The sequence below is a fragment of the Oncorhynchus nerka genome, linkage group LG15, assembly GCF_034236695.1.
Source record: "Oncorhynchus nerka isolate Pitt River linkage group LG15, Oner_Uvic_2.0, whole genome shotgun sequence".
Classification (NCBI taxonomy): Eukaryota; Metazoa; Chordata; class Actinopteri; order Salmoniformes; family Salmonidae; genus Oncorhynchus; species Oncorhynchus nerka.
In genome coordinates this window covers 43,991,020-44,007,221 of record NC_088410.1, presented here as the reverse complement: position 1 = coordinate 44,007,221, position 16,202 = coordinate 43,991,020, and the positions used below count along the sequence as shown (strand labels likewise).

The 16,202-nt window shown below is 43.3% G+C and overlaps 1 protein-coding gene across 2 annotated transcripts in view; it reads right to left on the bottom strand.

Moving 5' to 3' along the window:
- Nucleotides 1–16,202, bottom strand: part of slc2a9l2 (solute carrier family 2 member 9, like 2) — a 212,489-nt gene that overhangs the window by 125,092 nt on the left and 71,195 nt on the right. For both annotated transcript variants that reach the window (XM_029682474.2, XM_029682475.2), the window contains one exon: nt 4,805–4,937. In XM_029682474.2, coding sequence (XP_029538334.1) covers nt 4,805–4,937 — 133 coding nt within the window. The remainder of the gene's footprint in view (nt 1–4,804; nt 4,938–16,202) is intronic.

The following is a 16,202-nucleotide window of genomic DNA, read 5'->3' as shown; positions in this document are numbered from 1 at the left end:
ATGGGCTTTCATGAAAGGCACAGTGTTATATTCCTCGGAACGAGCATAATGGTGTTTAGTTCATTTGGGAGTTAGCCATTGCTAGGCAACTAATGGCTTTGTAATCCATTATTGTCTGCAAGCCCTGACACATACGACAAGCATCAGAGCCGGTGTAATAAGACTAAATGTTGTTTTGATCACAAGGACTGGGACATGTTCCGGGTAGCCTCAGAGAGTAATATATAGATTGACACACTGATTCGTAAAGGAAATGCATATAAAATGTTGTTCCTACTGTGTATTAATACCTACCCTAACCTGAAACCGTAGATAGATGGCGGCATTCGGGCAAAACTGAAAGCGCGAACCACCGCATTTAACCATAGAAAGACGGCCGGGAATATGACAGAATACAAACAGTGTAGTTATTCCCTCCACAAGGCAATCAAAGAAGTGAAACATCAATATAGGGACAAAGTGGAGTCGCAATTCAACGGCTAAGACACGAGACGTATGTGGCAGGGTCTACAGGCAATCACGGACTGCAAAAAGAAAACCAGCCACGTCACGGACCAGGATTGCTTCCAGACAAAATAAACACCTTCTTTGCCTGCTTTGAGGATAATACAGTGCCACCGACACAGCTCGCTACAAAGAACTGCGCCCCCTCTCTCTCCGTGGCCGACGTGAATAAGACATTTAAATGTGTTAACCCTCGCAAGGCTGCCAGCCTAGACGGCGACCCTAGCCGAGTCCTCAGAGCATGCGCAGACCAGCTGGCTGGAGTGTTTACGGACATATTCAATCTCTCCCTATCCCGGGCTGCTGTCCCCACATGCTTCAAGATGGCCACCATTGTTCCTGTACCCAAGAAAGCAAAGGTAACAGAACTGAATGACTATCGCCCCGTAGCACTCACTTCCATCATCATGAAGTGCCTTCAGAGACAAATCAAGGATCCTATCACCTCCACCTTACCTGTCACACTACACCCACTGCAATTTGCATACCACCCCAATAGGTCCACAGATGATGCAATCCCCATGACACTGCACACTGCCCTATCCCATCTGGACAAGAGGAATACCTATGTAAGAATGCTGTTCACTGACTACAGCTCAGCATTCAACACCATAGTACCCTCCAAGCTCATCATTAAGCTTGAGGCCCTGGGTCTCAACCCCACCCTGTGCAATTGGGACTTCCTGACGGGCCACCCCAGGTGGTGAAGGTAGGAAACAACATCTCCACCCCGCTGATCCTCATCACTTGGGCCCCACAAGAGTGAGTGCTCAGCCCCCTTCCTGTACTCCTTGTTCAGCCATGACTGTATGCCATGCACGCCTCCAACTCGATCATCAAGTTTGCATACGACGCAACAGTGGTAGGCTTGATAACCAACAATGACAAGAAAGCCTACAGGGAGGTGGTGAGGGCACTCAGAGTGTGGTGTCAGGATAATAACCTCTCACTCAACGTCAACAAAACAAAGGAGATGATCGTGGACTTCAGGAAACAGCTGATGGGTCAGCAGTGGAGAAGGTGGAAAGTTTCAAGTTCCTTGGCGTACACATCACGGACAAACTGAAATGGTCCACCCACACAGACAGTGTGGTGAAGAAGGTGCAACAGCACCTTCTTCAGGAGGCTGAAGAAATGTGGCTTGTCATCTAACACTCAAACTTTTACAGATGCACAATCGAGAGCATTCTGTCGGGCTGTATCACCGCCTGGTACGGCAACTGCTCTGCACATAACCTTAAGGCTCTCCAGAGGGTAGTGAGGTCTACACAACGCATCACCGGGGCAAACTACCTGCCCTCCAGGACACCTATAGCACCCGATGTCACAGGAAGGCCATAAAGATCATGAAGGAAAACAACCACTCGAGCCACTGCCTATTCACCCCGCTACCATCCAGGAGGTCAGTTCAGGTGCATCAAAGCTGGGACCGAGACTGTAAAAATAGCTTCCATCTCAAGGCCATCAGACAGTTAAACAGCCATCACTAACACAGAGAGGCTGCTGCCTACATACATACTTGAAATCACTGGCCACTCTAAAAAAGTCAATTTATTACTGCCACTTTAGTAATGATATTTACATATCTTGCATTCATCCCAGTTGTATATACTGTATTTTATACCATCTATTGCATCTTGTCTATGCCGGTCGGCCATGGCCCATCCGTATATTTATATGTACATATTCTTATTCCATCCCTTAGATTTATGTGTATTAGGTAGTTGTTGTGGAATTGTTAGATTACTTGTTAGATATGGCTGCACTGTCGGAATTAGAAGCACAAGCATTTCGCTACACTCGCAATAACATCTGCATGTGACCAATAAAATTTTATTTGAATATTCGCCAACCTCCTATATTGTCCTTTTGCATGTTTGATGTCTCGTCTGAGGTCGTAGCGGGCTTTCTTGTATGTGTCCATGTCCGTGTCCCATTTCGTGTAAGCAGTAGCTCTAGCCTTTTTCCCAGCGTGGATATTGCCTGTAATCCATGGTTGTTGATTTGGATACGTTCTTATAGTCACTGTGGGGATGACATCGTCTATGCACTTGACGAAGCTTGTGACTTGTGGTAAACTCCTCAATGCTATCGGATGAATCCCGGAATTTATCCCAGTCTGTACAAGAAAAACAGTATTGTAGCCTCGCTACAGCCGACCACTTCCGTATTGAGCGCATCACTGGTACTTCCTGTTTGAGCTTATATTTATAAATAGAAAGCAGGAGAATGGAGTCATTGTCAGATATCCTGAAGGCAGAACGGGGGAGAGCCTTGTATGCGTTTCTGGGGGTAGAATAGAGTTTTAACTCCCCTAGTGGTGCAGGAGACGTGTTGGTAGAAGTGAGGTAGGATGGTTTTAAGTATCTCCGCGTTAGTTTCCACCCACCAGAAATGCTGCCTTTGGGTGACCGGTTTATTGTTTGTTTATGGCCCTATACAGTTCATTGACTGCCAGAATGGTGTTGGCATGTGAAAGGATGTAGACAACTACAGATGAGAACTGTCTTGGTAGATAAAAGGGTCTGCCACTAACCATAAGGTATTCTAAATCAGGTGAGCAAAAGCTCGAGATTTCCTTCACACTGGAAGCAGCATACTAGTTTTTTTTATTTTTAAACAGTCCTCCTTTCAACTTCTCTGAAGGCGCTAATCCTGCCGATGCATGGACAATCCATCGAGTACTACTACGTGCATAGTGGCATCATCCAGCAACGTTTCAGTAAGACATATAATTGTAGCTTATTCTAATTGTAGAATCTCTTATCAACGAGACTTGAACGAAGGTCAACCGGCATCTTATTCTCGAGTGACTGGAGATTTAACAATAGAACGGAAGGGAGCGCCATTTGTTTTTCCCTCTGCCTCCATTTTTTTTACCCTCCTTTTACTCTCCAAATTCGTGATTCCTATCTTGTCTCAACGCTGCAATTCTCCAACAGGCTTGGGAGAGGCGAAGGTTGAGTCATGTATCCCCCGAAACATGACCCGCCAAGCCACGCTTGTCAACTGATGACCAAAGTCAGCCTACAGGCACCCATCAGGAGTCGTTACAGCACGATGAGTCAAGTAAAGCACCTCCGGCCAAATCCTCCCCTAACAATTCTGCTCCACTCTATAGGACTCCCAGTCACGGGTGGTAATGACAGAGCCTGGGATCGAACCCCAGGCTGTAGTGATGCCGCAACAATGAGACGCGGTGCGTTAAACCGCTGCGCCACCAGGACTACAGCTCTTTTCCCAGTGCAGTGTTTTGGTAGCCCGTGGAACAAAGGAATAGAGTCTAGTACGAACAGTGGAACAGCTGAGTCGGATTTGAAGTCGGATTTGAAGTCAAAATCGAGGTTAGTAACTGTCAATCTGATGTCCAGAGATGCTTGGCGGTCATATGGAATAATAGAATTTCTGTACAAAAAAAAGTAAAGAAACACAAAAGTCTATACATCGCAAAGTTGGGTTGGAACTCGTAAGATGTCGCCCTTCTCCATCAGCACCATCTTGTTGGTCACATGTGTATGAGCACCTCAGTAATTCAGCACTGTGCAGGAGTTTTTGGCATCATTTATGCAATTTGGCTAGCTCAAGAGCATGATACAGCGTTGATTGAAGAGCTAAAATCAACATGTTCCCCTTACATGTGTAATGAACACGAGGGGAGACAGAGAGCTGGTTTCAAGCGCAGGGCGCAACAGGTGTTTATTGAAAAGGACCACAGGAGGCGGCAGGTAGCTGGGTCCAGGGGCAGGCAGAAGGTCATACACAGGGGGTCCAAAAGGGCAAAAGTACAGGCAGGGAAAAGGCTAGTAACATAGTCCGGGAGATCAGGCAATAGGTAGATAACAGGAAATCTGATACGCTAAAGTACAGGCAGTGAATAGGCAAAAGGCGTCGTCAGTAAGGCAGGCAAAAACTATCATACAAGTGTCACAAAACAAACAATACCTCACAGAGATGGGGTGCAAAGAACTGATGGTGTGTGATAATGACATACAGGTGTGTGAACTGTTGATTAGAATTAATTTGATTGGGATCTGGAGAGTGAGCTGCGTTCAGGGGATCTAGGTGTGAAAGTGTGGGCTGGAAAGTGAGCTGTGTTCAGGGGATTTACGTGTTTGAGGATGTGAGTTGGAAGCAGACGTTACAACATGTAATCCATTCCAATGCAATGTGTGATGAATATATTCATCAGTACACAACACAGTATCTGCAGCATCTTTTTGATGAGTCATTATCTCAGCAGGCCATATATGCAAAGGCAATGTAAACACGTGTGTGCGTGTGTTTATTTAAGAGGGTTTACCTTTCACTGCACCGGCCTCATCCTTCCTCTCCATAAGAAGGAAGCGTGGGCTTTCGGGTAGGAAGGGCAGCACACAGAGCTGCAGCAAGGCAGGCAATGCCAGGAAGGCAAAGAGGAAGTTCCATCTGGACTCCTGCAGGAACCCCAAGAGATAATAACAGATGGAAAGAAGGATAACCACCAGAGAATTACAATAAATAACCACCATACATTGAACAAAAATATGTAAAGTATTGGTCCCATGTTTCATGAGCTGAAATAAAAGATCCCAGAAAGGTTCCATATGCACAAAAAGCTTTTTTCTCTAATATGTTGTGCACAAATGTGTTTACATCCATATCAGTGAACATTTCTCCTTTGCCAAGATAATCTACACACCTGACAGAAGCTGATTAAACAGCATGATCTTTAAACAGATGCACCTTGTTCTGGGGACAATAGAAGGCCACTCTAAAATGTGCAGTTTTGTCACACAACACAATGCCACAGCTGTCTCAAGCTTTGAAGGAGCGTGCAATTGGCATGCTAACTGCAGGAATGTCCACCAGAGCTGTTGCCAGATAATCTCATGTTAATTTCTCTACCATAAGCCTCCTCCAATGTCATTTTTGTAACGGATTTCCTCTTCCTCTTCTGAGGAGGAGTAGGAGAGATCGGACCAATGCGCAGCATGGTACGTATCCATAATGTCTTTTAATGAGAATGAATACAAAATACAAAAATAACAAGAGAATCAAAATGAAAACCGAAACAATCCCGAATGGTGCAAACACTGAAACGGAAAATATTCACCCACAAAACACAGGTGGGAAAAGGCTACCTAGGTATGATTCTCATTCAGAGACAACGAACGACACCTGCCTCTGATTGAGAACCATACCAGGCCAAACACATAAACACAACCTAGAAAAATGAACATAGACTGCCCACCCCAAATCACACCCTGACCATACTAACACAAAGACAAAATAAAGGAACTAGGGTCAGAACGTGACAGTTTTAGAGAATTTGGCAGTACGCCCAACTGGACTCACAACTGCAAACCACGCGTAACCACGCCAGCCCAGGACCTCCACATCCAGTTTCTTCACCTGCGGGATCGTCTGAGACCAACCACCCAGACAGCTGATGAAACAGTGGAGTATTTCTGTCTGTAATAAAGCCCTTTTGTAGGGAGAAACTCGTTCTTATTGGCTGGGCCTGGCTCCCCTGTGGGTGGGCCTATGCCCACCCATAGCTGTGCCCTGCCCAGTCATGTGAAATCCATAAATTAGGGCCTAATGAATGTATTTCAATTGACTGATTTCCTTATATAAACTGTAACTCAGTAAAATCGTTGAAATCGTTGAAATTGTTGCATGTTGCATTTATATTTCTCTTCAGTATAAATACAATGGATAGAACAGACATTCAAATTAATTGCTATAGTATGTGGCCCTTCAGCTACATTGGTGGATTGGATGAATTTATGTTTACTGCACCAAAGGATTTTTCAGAATTTGGTACACTACAATATTCTGTTGCACGTGCGCGTCAATCTCCTTCCTTAGTGGTTCCTATTATATCTGCCTAGAGATGAAAGCAGTCCGGGTGAATAAACTGTTTCAAGTAAAGCCTATAATAACACCTTGGAAGTAAAGCTGTGCAGTAACTACAATAACTAATGAAATTACTCACGTGAAGAAGAAGAATAACATGTCTTTTGAGACAAACAAGGGTAAACACTGAAGCCAGGATTCAATTAAAAGCCTCTCACTGTCAGGTAGTTTGTATACCTATTGTATAGGCATTCTGTCCCAAAGCCTAGCCATTCAATTTATAAACTTAATCTACCCTGGAAAAAAGCATTTTTTCCCTAAGCTAGCATTTGGTTTGCAACAGTTGGGGTTTGTCTGAAGCTTACAACCTGTGGAAGAATGTTGCAAAAACATATATTTTTTTAAAGATCTCCACCAGCATGGCGAATTCCTTTATCACAATCATTATAATGGGTACATCCAAATGCATGGCAAAAGAAACAAAGGTAAAACAAGCAAATGAAAGTTCACATAGTTTGCTGTCATTTCAGCGGCTTGATTTGATTGTGTGTTGGCTTTAAAGTTGGCTAGCTAGCAAAGGAGAAGTAGCTAGCCTGCATAGCTACAGTGCATACAGAAAGCATTCATACCCCTTGACTTATTCCACATTTTGTTGTGTTACAGCCTAAATTCAAATTGTATTAAATAAAAAATGCTCACACACAATACCCCATAATGAAAACATATTTGAAATTAAATGAAACACAGAAATATCTCATTTACGTACATACAGTACCTGTCTAAGACACACCTACTCATTCCAGTTTTTCTTTATTTTTACTTTCTTATTTTCTACATAGTAGAATAATAGTGAATACATCAAAACTATGAAATAACATATGAAATGTAGTAACCAAAAAAGTGTTAATCAAATGAAAATATATTTTATATTTGAGATTCTTCAAAGTAGCCACCCTTTGCCCTGATGACAGCTTTGCACACCGACAGCTTTGCACAGTGCAGACTATGATCGATAATGTCAAAAGCCGCACTGAAGTCTAACAAAATCTTTTTATCATCAATTTCTCTGTGTAAATGCTATGCTTGTTGAATGTCCTTCCCTATAAGCGTGATGAAAGTATGTTAATTTGTTTACTGTAAAATAGCACTGCATCTTTTCCAGAAGTTTACTAAGGGTATGTAACAGACTGATTGGTCGGCTATTTGAGCCAGTAAAGGGGGCTTTACTATTCTTGGGAAGCAGAATGACTTTTGCTTCCCTCCAGGCCTGAGGGCACACATTTTCTCGTAGGCTTAAATTGAAGATATGTGTCTGTGCCTCTTCACAGCCCTCTATTCCATAAGGTGTATTTTAAATCAGATTTTACTGCTTGCATGAGTTGATGTAGTCATGGCTCAATGAAGTACTGTGCACCTCCCATAGTCTGTTTTGGACTTGAAGAGGCCTCTGGTGGCATGTGTTGTGGGCTAGGCATGGGTGTCCAAGCTGTGTGCTAGCAATTTAAACAGACAGCTTGGTGCATTCAACATGTCAATACTTCTCACAAATACAAGTAGTGATAAAGTCTATTTCTCCTCTACTTTGAGCCAGCAGAGATTGACATGCATATTGTTAATGTTTGCTCCCCGTGTACATTTAAGGGCCAGCTGTTCTGCCCTTTTCTGGGCCGATTGTCATTTTCATTCTTTTTTCTCCACCTGGCCACACGACTGGACAGTCGTCCAGGTGCGACAAAGCTAGGCACTGTTGCTAGTGTTGTTAATTAAGAAGGCAGAGCAGAGCATTATTATGGACATACCTATACCTATCTTAGCTACTGTACTTTTTACCCCTTTTTTCGCCCCAATTTCGTGACTCTTGGGTAGCGGAATGACTTTTGCTTCCCTCCAGGCCTGAGGGCACACACTTTCCTGTAGGCTTAGAAGAGGTGGAAAATAGGAGTTGCAATATCGTCCGCTATCATCGTCAGTCATTTTCCATCCGATTTGTCAGACACAGGTGGCTTGTCAGTGTTGATAGAAAACAATCATTTGTTCACCCCCACACTTACTTTACGGAATTCAAAATGACAATGCTTGTCTTTTATAATTTGGTTAGTTATGCATGGATGTGTAGGCTCAGAATTTGTTGTTGGCATGTCATGCCCAAGTTTGCAAACCTTGCCAATTAAAAAAATGACAGAAGTTGGCAACATCAGTGGATTTTGTGATGAATGAGCCATCTGATTCAATGACTGGTGGAACCATGCCTTTTTGACCAAAACTTAATTTAAGGTGCTCCAAAGATGTTTACTATAATTTATCTTTGTTTCATAGTACAGTTTCTTCTTTAAGTTCAATTTAGTTACATGGTTTCTTAATTTACACTATGTTTGCCCATCGGATGTGCAGTCAGACTTTTCTGCCATTCTTTTTGCCTCATCCCTCTCAACCATACACATTTACAATCAATCCACTGGGATTTAACATTTATTACAGTAATTTCCTTAATGGGTGCATGCTTATTAGTAACTGGAATAAGCAATTTCGTAAATGTGTCAAGTGCAGCATCTGGTTGCTCCTCATTACACACCACAGACCAGACAATATGCTTTACATCTTCAACATAGGAATCACTACAAAACCTATTATATGACCTCTTATACACTATAGGCCCAGCATTTGCAATTTTGGTTTTCCTAGATATGGCTACTACATTATGATCACTACATCAGATGAATGTGGATACTGCTTTAGAGCAGATTTCTGCAGCATTAGTAAAGATGTGATCAATACATGTGGATGATTTAATTCCTGTGCTGTTTGTAAATACTCTGGTAGGTTGACTGATAACCTGAACCAGGTTGCAGGCACTGGTTATAGTTTGAAGCTTTTTCATGAGTGGGCAGCTTGATGGAAGCCAGTCAATATTTACTTTACACTTATACCTTCAACAGCATTTGACAAGAGATCCTCTCTAAGCTTTACAGCAATATGATTGAACATATACTGCAACACCTCCTCCATTGGCATTACTGTCTCTTCTGAAGATGTTGAAACCATGTATTGCTACCATTGTGTTAACAAAGGTATTATCTAAGTGAGTTTCAGAGAATGTTATATGTTACTAGTAAATGATCGATTTCATTAACCTTTTTTTTGGCAACATATGTCAATGTGAGATATTTTTAGCACTTTTCTGTGATTCTTGTTTTTATTGCTTTACTGGCAGGCTTATCCGAGGTAGACATGACACTGATATTTACAGTTGGAAGTTTACATACACCAAGGTTGGATTCATGAAAACTCATTCTTCAACCACTCCACAAATTTCTTGTTAACAAACTATAGTTTTGGCAAGTCGGTTAGGGCATCTACTTTGTGCATGACACAAGTAATTTTTTCCAACAATTGTTAACAGACAGAATATTTCACTTATAATTCACTTTATCACAATTCCAGTTGGTCAGAAGTTTACATACACATATATTTTTATTATGATATTTTTTTCCACCTAGAATTATAGCAGCTAACGACCCCTGAACGCATAGCCGCTAATCTGCGGCCTGCTAGCTATCTTAAGCACATTGGACTGCTGGCTTAAGAGGCCCTTCGGACATATTTCTTCGGCCACTATACATATTTTGCCAATTGGCCTGGTTTATCACATGGAGCCCTGCTGATCCGTCCGCTGATGTAACTGCACGAGGGGGGCACAACAGACTTCCCTCCGTCGCGTCATCCCTCTAGGGCCTTTCTGTTAGCCTGCTAGCCCCGTGTCGCTAGCTGCTTAAAGCCAAGCACTGGACTTGTATGATCACCCGGCTACGCATGCCTTTCCCTAACGTCACCATGCCGTGTCGATTGCTGTTCTGGTTTGTAACTATTGTTTTATTTCACTGTAGAGCCTCTAGCACTGCTCAACACACCTCAGCTAACAATTTAGTTCCACCCCCCACACATGCAGTGACATCACCTGGTTTAAATGCTATTTCTAGAGAGAATATCTCTTTCATTATCACTATATGCACAGGTTTACCCCCACTGTATTCACATCCTATTATACCTTTATCTGTACATTATGCCTTGAATATATTCTACCGTGCCCAGAAATCTGTTCCTTTTACTCTGTTCTGAACGTACTAGGCGTCCAGTTCTGTTAGCCGCACCCTTATCCTACTCCTCCTCTGTTCCTCCGGTGATGTAGAGGTTAATCCAGGCCCTGCAGTGTCTACCTCCACTCCCATCTCCCAGGCTCTCTCATTTATTGACTTATGCAACCGTAAAAGCCTTGGTTTCATGCATGTTAACATTAGAAGCCTCCTCCCTAAGTTTGTTTTATTCACTGCCCTAGTGTAACAGTATAACTTTAGACCGTCCCCTCGCCCATACCCGGGCGCGAACCAGGGACCCTCTGCACACATCAACAGTCACCTTCGAAGCATTGTTACCCATCGCTCCACAAAAGCCGTGGCCCTTGCAGAGCAAGGGTAACTACTACTTCAAGGTCTCAGAGCAAGTGACGTCACCGATTGAAACACTATATAGCGTGCACGTCAACTAAGCTAGCGATTCACATCCGTTACACTCACCCCCCTTTTGACCTTCCTCCTTTTCCGCAGCAACAAGTGATCCGGGTCAACAGCATCAATGTAACAGTATAACTTTAGACCGTCCCCTCGCCCATACCCGGGTGCAAACCAGGGACCCTCTGCACACATCAACAGTCACCCTCGAAGCATCGTTACCCATCGCTCCACAAAAGCCAGTATAACTTTAGACCGTCCCCGTCCCCTCAAACTACTACTTCAAAGTCTCAGAGCAAGTGACGTCACCGATTGAAACACAATTTAGCGTGCACGTTAACTAAGCTAGCGTTTCACATCCGTTACACTAGCACACTCCAGCAATCCGGACGTCCTAGCCGTGTCTGAATCCTGGCTTAGGAAGACCACCAAAAACCTTGACATTTCCATTCCTAACTATAACATTTTCCGACAAGAGAGAACTGCCAAAGGGGGCAGTGTTGCATTTTACTGCAAAGATAACCCTCAGAGTTCTGTCTTACTATCCAGGTCTGTACCCAAACAATTTGAGCTTCTACTTCTAAAAATGAACCTTTCCAGAAACAAGTCTCTCACCGTTGCCGCTTGCTATAGACCACCCTCTGCCCCCAGCTGTGCCCTCGACACCATATGTGATTTGATTTCCCCCCATCTATCTTCTGAGCTCGTGCTGCTAGGTAACCTAAACTGGGACATGCTTAACACCCATCCTACAATCTAAGCTTGATGCCCTCAATCTCAAACAATTTATCAATGAACCTACCAGATATAACCCCAAATCCGTAAACATGGGCACCCTACCCTCATAGATATCATCCTAACTAACTCACCCTCCAAATACACCTCTGCTGTTTTCAACCAAGATCTCAACGATCACTGCCTCATTGCCTGCATCCGTAATGGGTCTGCGAGCAAACGACCACCCCTCATCACTGTCAAACGCTCCCTAAAACACTTCGGCGAACAGGCGTTTCTAATCGACCTGGCCGGGGTATCCTGGAACGACATTGACCTCAACCCGACAGTAGAGGATGCCTGGTTATTCTTTAAAAGTGCCTTCCTCACCATCTTAAATAGGCATGCCCCATTCAAAAAATGTAGAACCAGGAATAGATATAGCCCTTGGTTCACTTCAGACCTGTCTGCCCTTGACCAGCACAAAAACATCCTGTGGCGTTCTGCATTAGCATCGAATAGCCCCCGTGATATGCAACTTTTCAGGGAAGTTAGGAACCAATATACACAGGCAGTTAGGAAAGCTAAGGCTTGCTTTTTTAAACATAAATTTGCATCCTGCAAATTTGCATCCTTAACGATATCATAACCACCATCGATAAGAGACATTACTGTGCAGCTGTATTCATCGACCTGGCCAAGGCTTTCGACTCTGTCAATCACTGCATTCTTATTGGCAGACTCAACAGCCTTAGTTTCTCAAATGATTGCCTCGCCTGGTTCACCAACTACTTCTCTGATAGAGCTCAGTGTCTCAAATCGGAGGGCCTGTTGTCCGGACCTCTGGCAGTCTCTATGGGGGTGCCACAGGGTTCAATTCTCGGACCGACTCTCTTCTCTGTATACATCAATGATGTCGCTCTTGCTGCTGGTGATTCTCTAATCCACATCTACGCAGACGACACCATTCTGTATACTTCTGGCCCTTCTTTGGACACTGTGTTAACTAACCTCCAGACGAGCTTCAATGCCATTCAACTCTCCTTCCGTGGCCTCCAACTGCTCTTAAACGCAAATAAAACTAAATGCATGCTATTCAACCGATCATTGCCCGCACCTGCCCGGCCATCCAGCATCACTACTCTGGAGGGCTCTGATTTAGAATACATGGATAACTACAAATACAGTGGGGCAAAAAAGTATTTAGTCAGCCACCAATTGTGCAAGTTCTCCCACTTAAAAAGATGAGAGGCCTGTAATTTTCATCATAGGTACACTTCAACTATGACAGACAAAATGAGGGGGAAAAAATCCAGAAAATCACATTGTAGGATTTTTTATGAATTTATTTGCAAATTATGGTGGAAAATAAGTATTTGGTCACCTACAAACAAGCAAGATTTCTGGCTCTCACAGACCTGTAACTTCTTCTTTAAGAGGCTGGGGCTGTTTTTCTAGGGACCAGGACGACTGATCCGTGTAAAGGAAAGAATTAATGGGGCCATGTATCGTGAAAACCTCCTTCCATCAGCAAGGGCATTGAAGATGAAACGTGGCTGGGTATTTCAGCATGACAATGATCCCAAACACACTGCCCGGGCAACGAAGGAGTGGCTTCGTAAGAAGCATTTCAAGGTCCTGGAGTGGCCTAGCCAGTCTCCAGATCTCAACCCCATAGAAAATCTTTGGAGGGAGTTGAAAGTCCGTGTTGCCCAGCAACAGCCCCAAAACATCACTGCTCTAGAGGAGATCTGCATGGAGGAATGGACCAAAATACCAGCAACAGTGTGTGAAAACCTTGTGAAGGCTTACAGAAAACGTTTGACCTCTGTCATTGCCAACAACGGGTATATAACAAAGTATTGAGATAAACTTTTGTAATTGACCAAATACTTATTTTCCATCATAATTTGCAAATAAATTCATAAAAAATTCTACAATGTGATAGTTGAAGTGTACCTATGATGAAAATTACAGGCCTCTCTCATCTTTTTAAGTGGGAGAACTTGCACAATTGGTGGCTGACTAAATACGTTTTTGCCCCACTGTACCTAGGTGTCTGGCTAGACTGTAAACTCTCCTTCCAGACTCACATTAAGCATGTCCAATCAAAAATGTAATCTAGAATCGGCTTCCTATTTCGCAACAAAGCTTCCTTCACTCATGCTGCCAAACATACCCTCGTAAAACTGACCATCCTACCGATCCTTGACTTCGGTGATGTTATCTATAAAATAGCCTCCAACACTCTACTCAGCAAACTGGATGTAGTCTATCATAGTGCCATCCGTTTTGTCACCAAAGCCCCATATACTACCCACCACTGCGACCTGTACGCTCTCGTTGGCTGGCCCTCGCTTCATACTCGTCGCCAAACCCACTAGCTACAGGTTATCTACAAGTCTCTGCTAGGTAAAGCCCCGCCCTATCTCAGCTAGCTGGTCACCATAGCAGCACCCACTCGTAGCACACGCTCCAGCAGGTACAGTGCCTTGCGAAAGTATTCGGCCCCCTTGAACTTTGCGACCTTTGCCCACATTTCAGGCTTCAAACATAAAAGATATAAAACTGTATTTTTTTGTGAAGAATCAACAACAAGTGGGACACAATCATGAAGTGGAACGACATTTATTGGATATTTCAAACTTTTTTAACAAATCAAAAACTGAAAAATTGGGCGTGCAAAATTATTCAGCCCCCTTAAGTTAATACTTTGTAGCGCCACCTTTTGCTGCGATTACAGCTGTAAGTCGCTTGGGGTATGTCTCTATCAGTTTTGCACATCGAGAGACTGACATTTTTTCCCATTCCTCCTTGCAAAACAGCTCGAGTTCAGTGAGGTTGGTTGGAGAGCATTTGTGAACAGCAGTTTTCAGTTCTTTACACAGATTCTCGATTGGATTCAGGTCTGGACTTTGACTTGGCCATTCTAACACCTGGATATGTTTATTTTTGAACCATTCCATTGTAGATTTTGCTTTATGTTTTGGATCATTGTCTTGTTGGAAGACAAATCTCCGTCCCAGTCTCAGGTCTTTTGCAGACTCCATCAGGTTTTCTTCCAGAATGGTCCTGTATTTGGCTCCATCCATCTTCCCATAAATTTTAACCATCTTCCCTGTCCCTGCTGAAGAAAAGCAGGCCCAAACCATGATGCTACCACCACCATGTTTGACAGTGGGGATGGTGTGTTCAGGGTGATGAGCTGTGTTGCTTTTACGCCAAACATAACGTTTTGCATTGTTGCCAAAAAGTTAAATTTTGGTTTCATCTGACCAGAGCACCTTCTTCCACATGTTTGGTGTGTCTCCCAGGTGGCTTGTGGCAAACTTTAAATGACACTTTTTATGGATATCTTTAAGAAATGGCTGTCTTCTTGCCACTCTTCCATAAAGGCTAGATTTGTGCAATATACGACTGATTGTTGTCCTATGGACAGAGTCTCCCACCTCAGATCTCTGCAGTTCATCCAGAGTGATCATGGGCCTCTTGGCTGCATCTCTGATCAGTCTTCTCCTTGTATGAGCTGAAAGTTTAGAGGGACGGCCAGGTCTTGGTAGATTTGCAGTGGTCTGATACTCCTTCCATTTCAATATTATCGCTTGCACAGTGCTCCTTGGGATGTTTAAAGCTTGGGAAATCTTTTTGTATCCAAATCCAGCTTTAAACTTCTTCACAACAGTATCTCGGACCTGCCTGGTGTGTTCCTTGTTCTTCATGATGCTCTCTGCGCTTTTAACGGACATCTGAGACTATCACAGTGCAGGTGCATTTATACGGAGACTTGATTACACACAGGTGGATTGTATTTATCATCATTAGTCATTTAGGTCAACATTGGATCATTCAGAGATCCTCACTGAACTTCTGGAGAGAGTTTGCTGCACTGAAAGTAAAGGGGCTGAATCATTTTGTTAGTTTTTGATTTGTTAAAAAAGTTTGAAATATCCAATAAATGTTGTTCCACCTCATGATTGTGTCCCACTTGTTGTTGATTCTTCACAAAAAAATACAGTTTTATATCTTTATGTTTGAAGCCTGAAATGTGGCAAAAGGTCGCAGGTTCAAGGGGGCCGAATACTTTCGCAAGGCACTGTATATCTCACTGGTCACCCCCAAAGCCAATTTCTCCTTGGTCACCCTTCCAGTTCTCTGCTGCCACTGACTGGAACGAACTGCAAAAATCACAGAAGCTGGAGATTCCCATCTCCCTCACTAGTTTTAAGAACCAGCTGTCAGAGCAGCTCACAGATCACTGCACCTGTTCATAGCCCATCTGCATACAGCCCATCTATCTACCTCATTCCCATTCTGTATTTATTTATTTTGCTCCTTTTGCACCACAGTACTCTACTTGCACATCCATATTTTGCACATGTACCATTCCAGTGTTTTAATTGCCATATTGTAATTACTTTGCCACCATGGCCTATTTATTGCCTTAACTCCCTTATTTGACCTTATTTGCACTCCCTGTATATAGAATTTTTCGTTTTTTCCTACTGTATTATTGACTGTGTTTTGTTCATTCCATGTGTAACCCTGTCTTGTTGTATGTGTCGAACTGCTATGCTTTATCTTGGCCAGGTCGCAGTTGCAAATGAGAACTTGTTCTCAACTAGCTTACCTGGTTAAATAAAG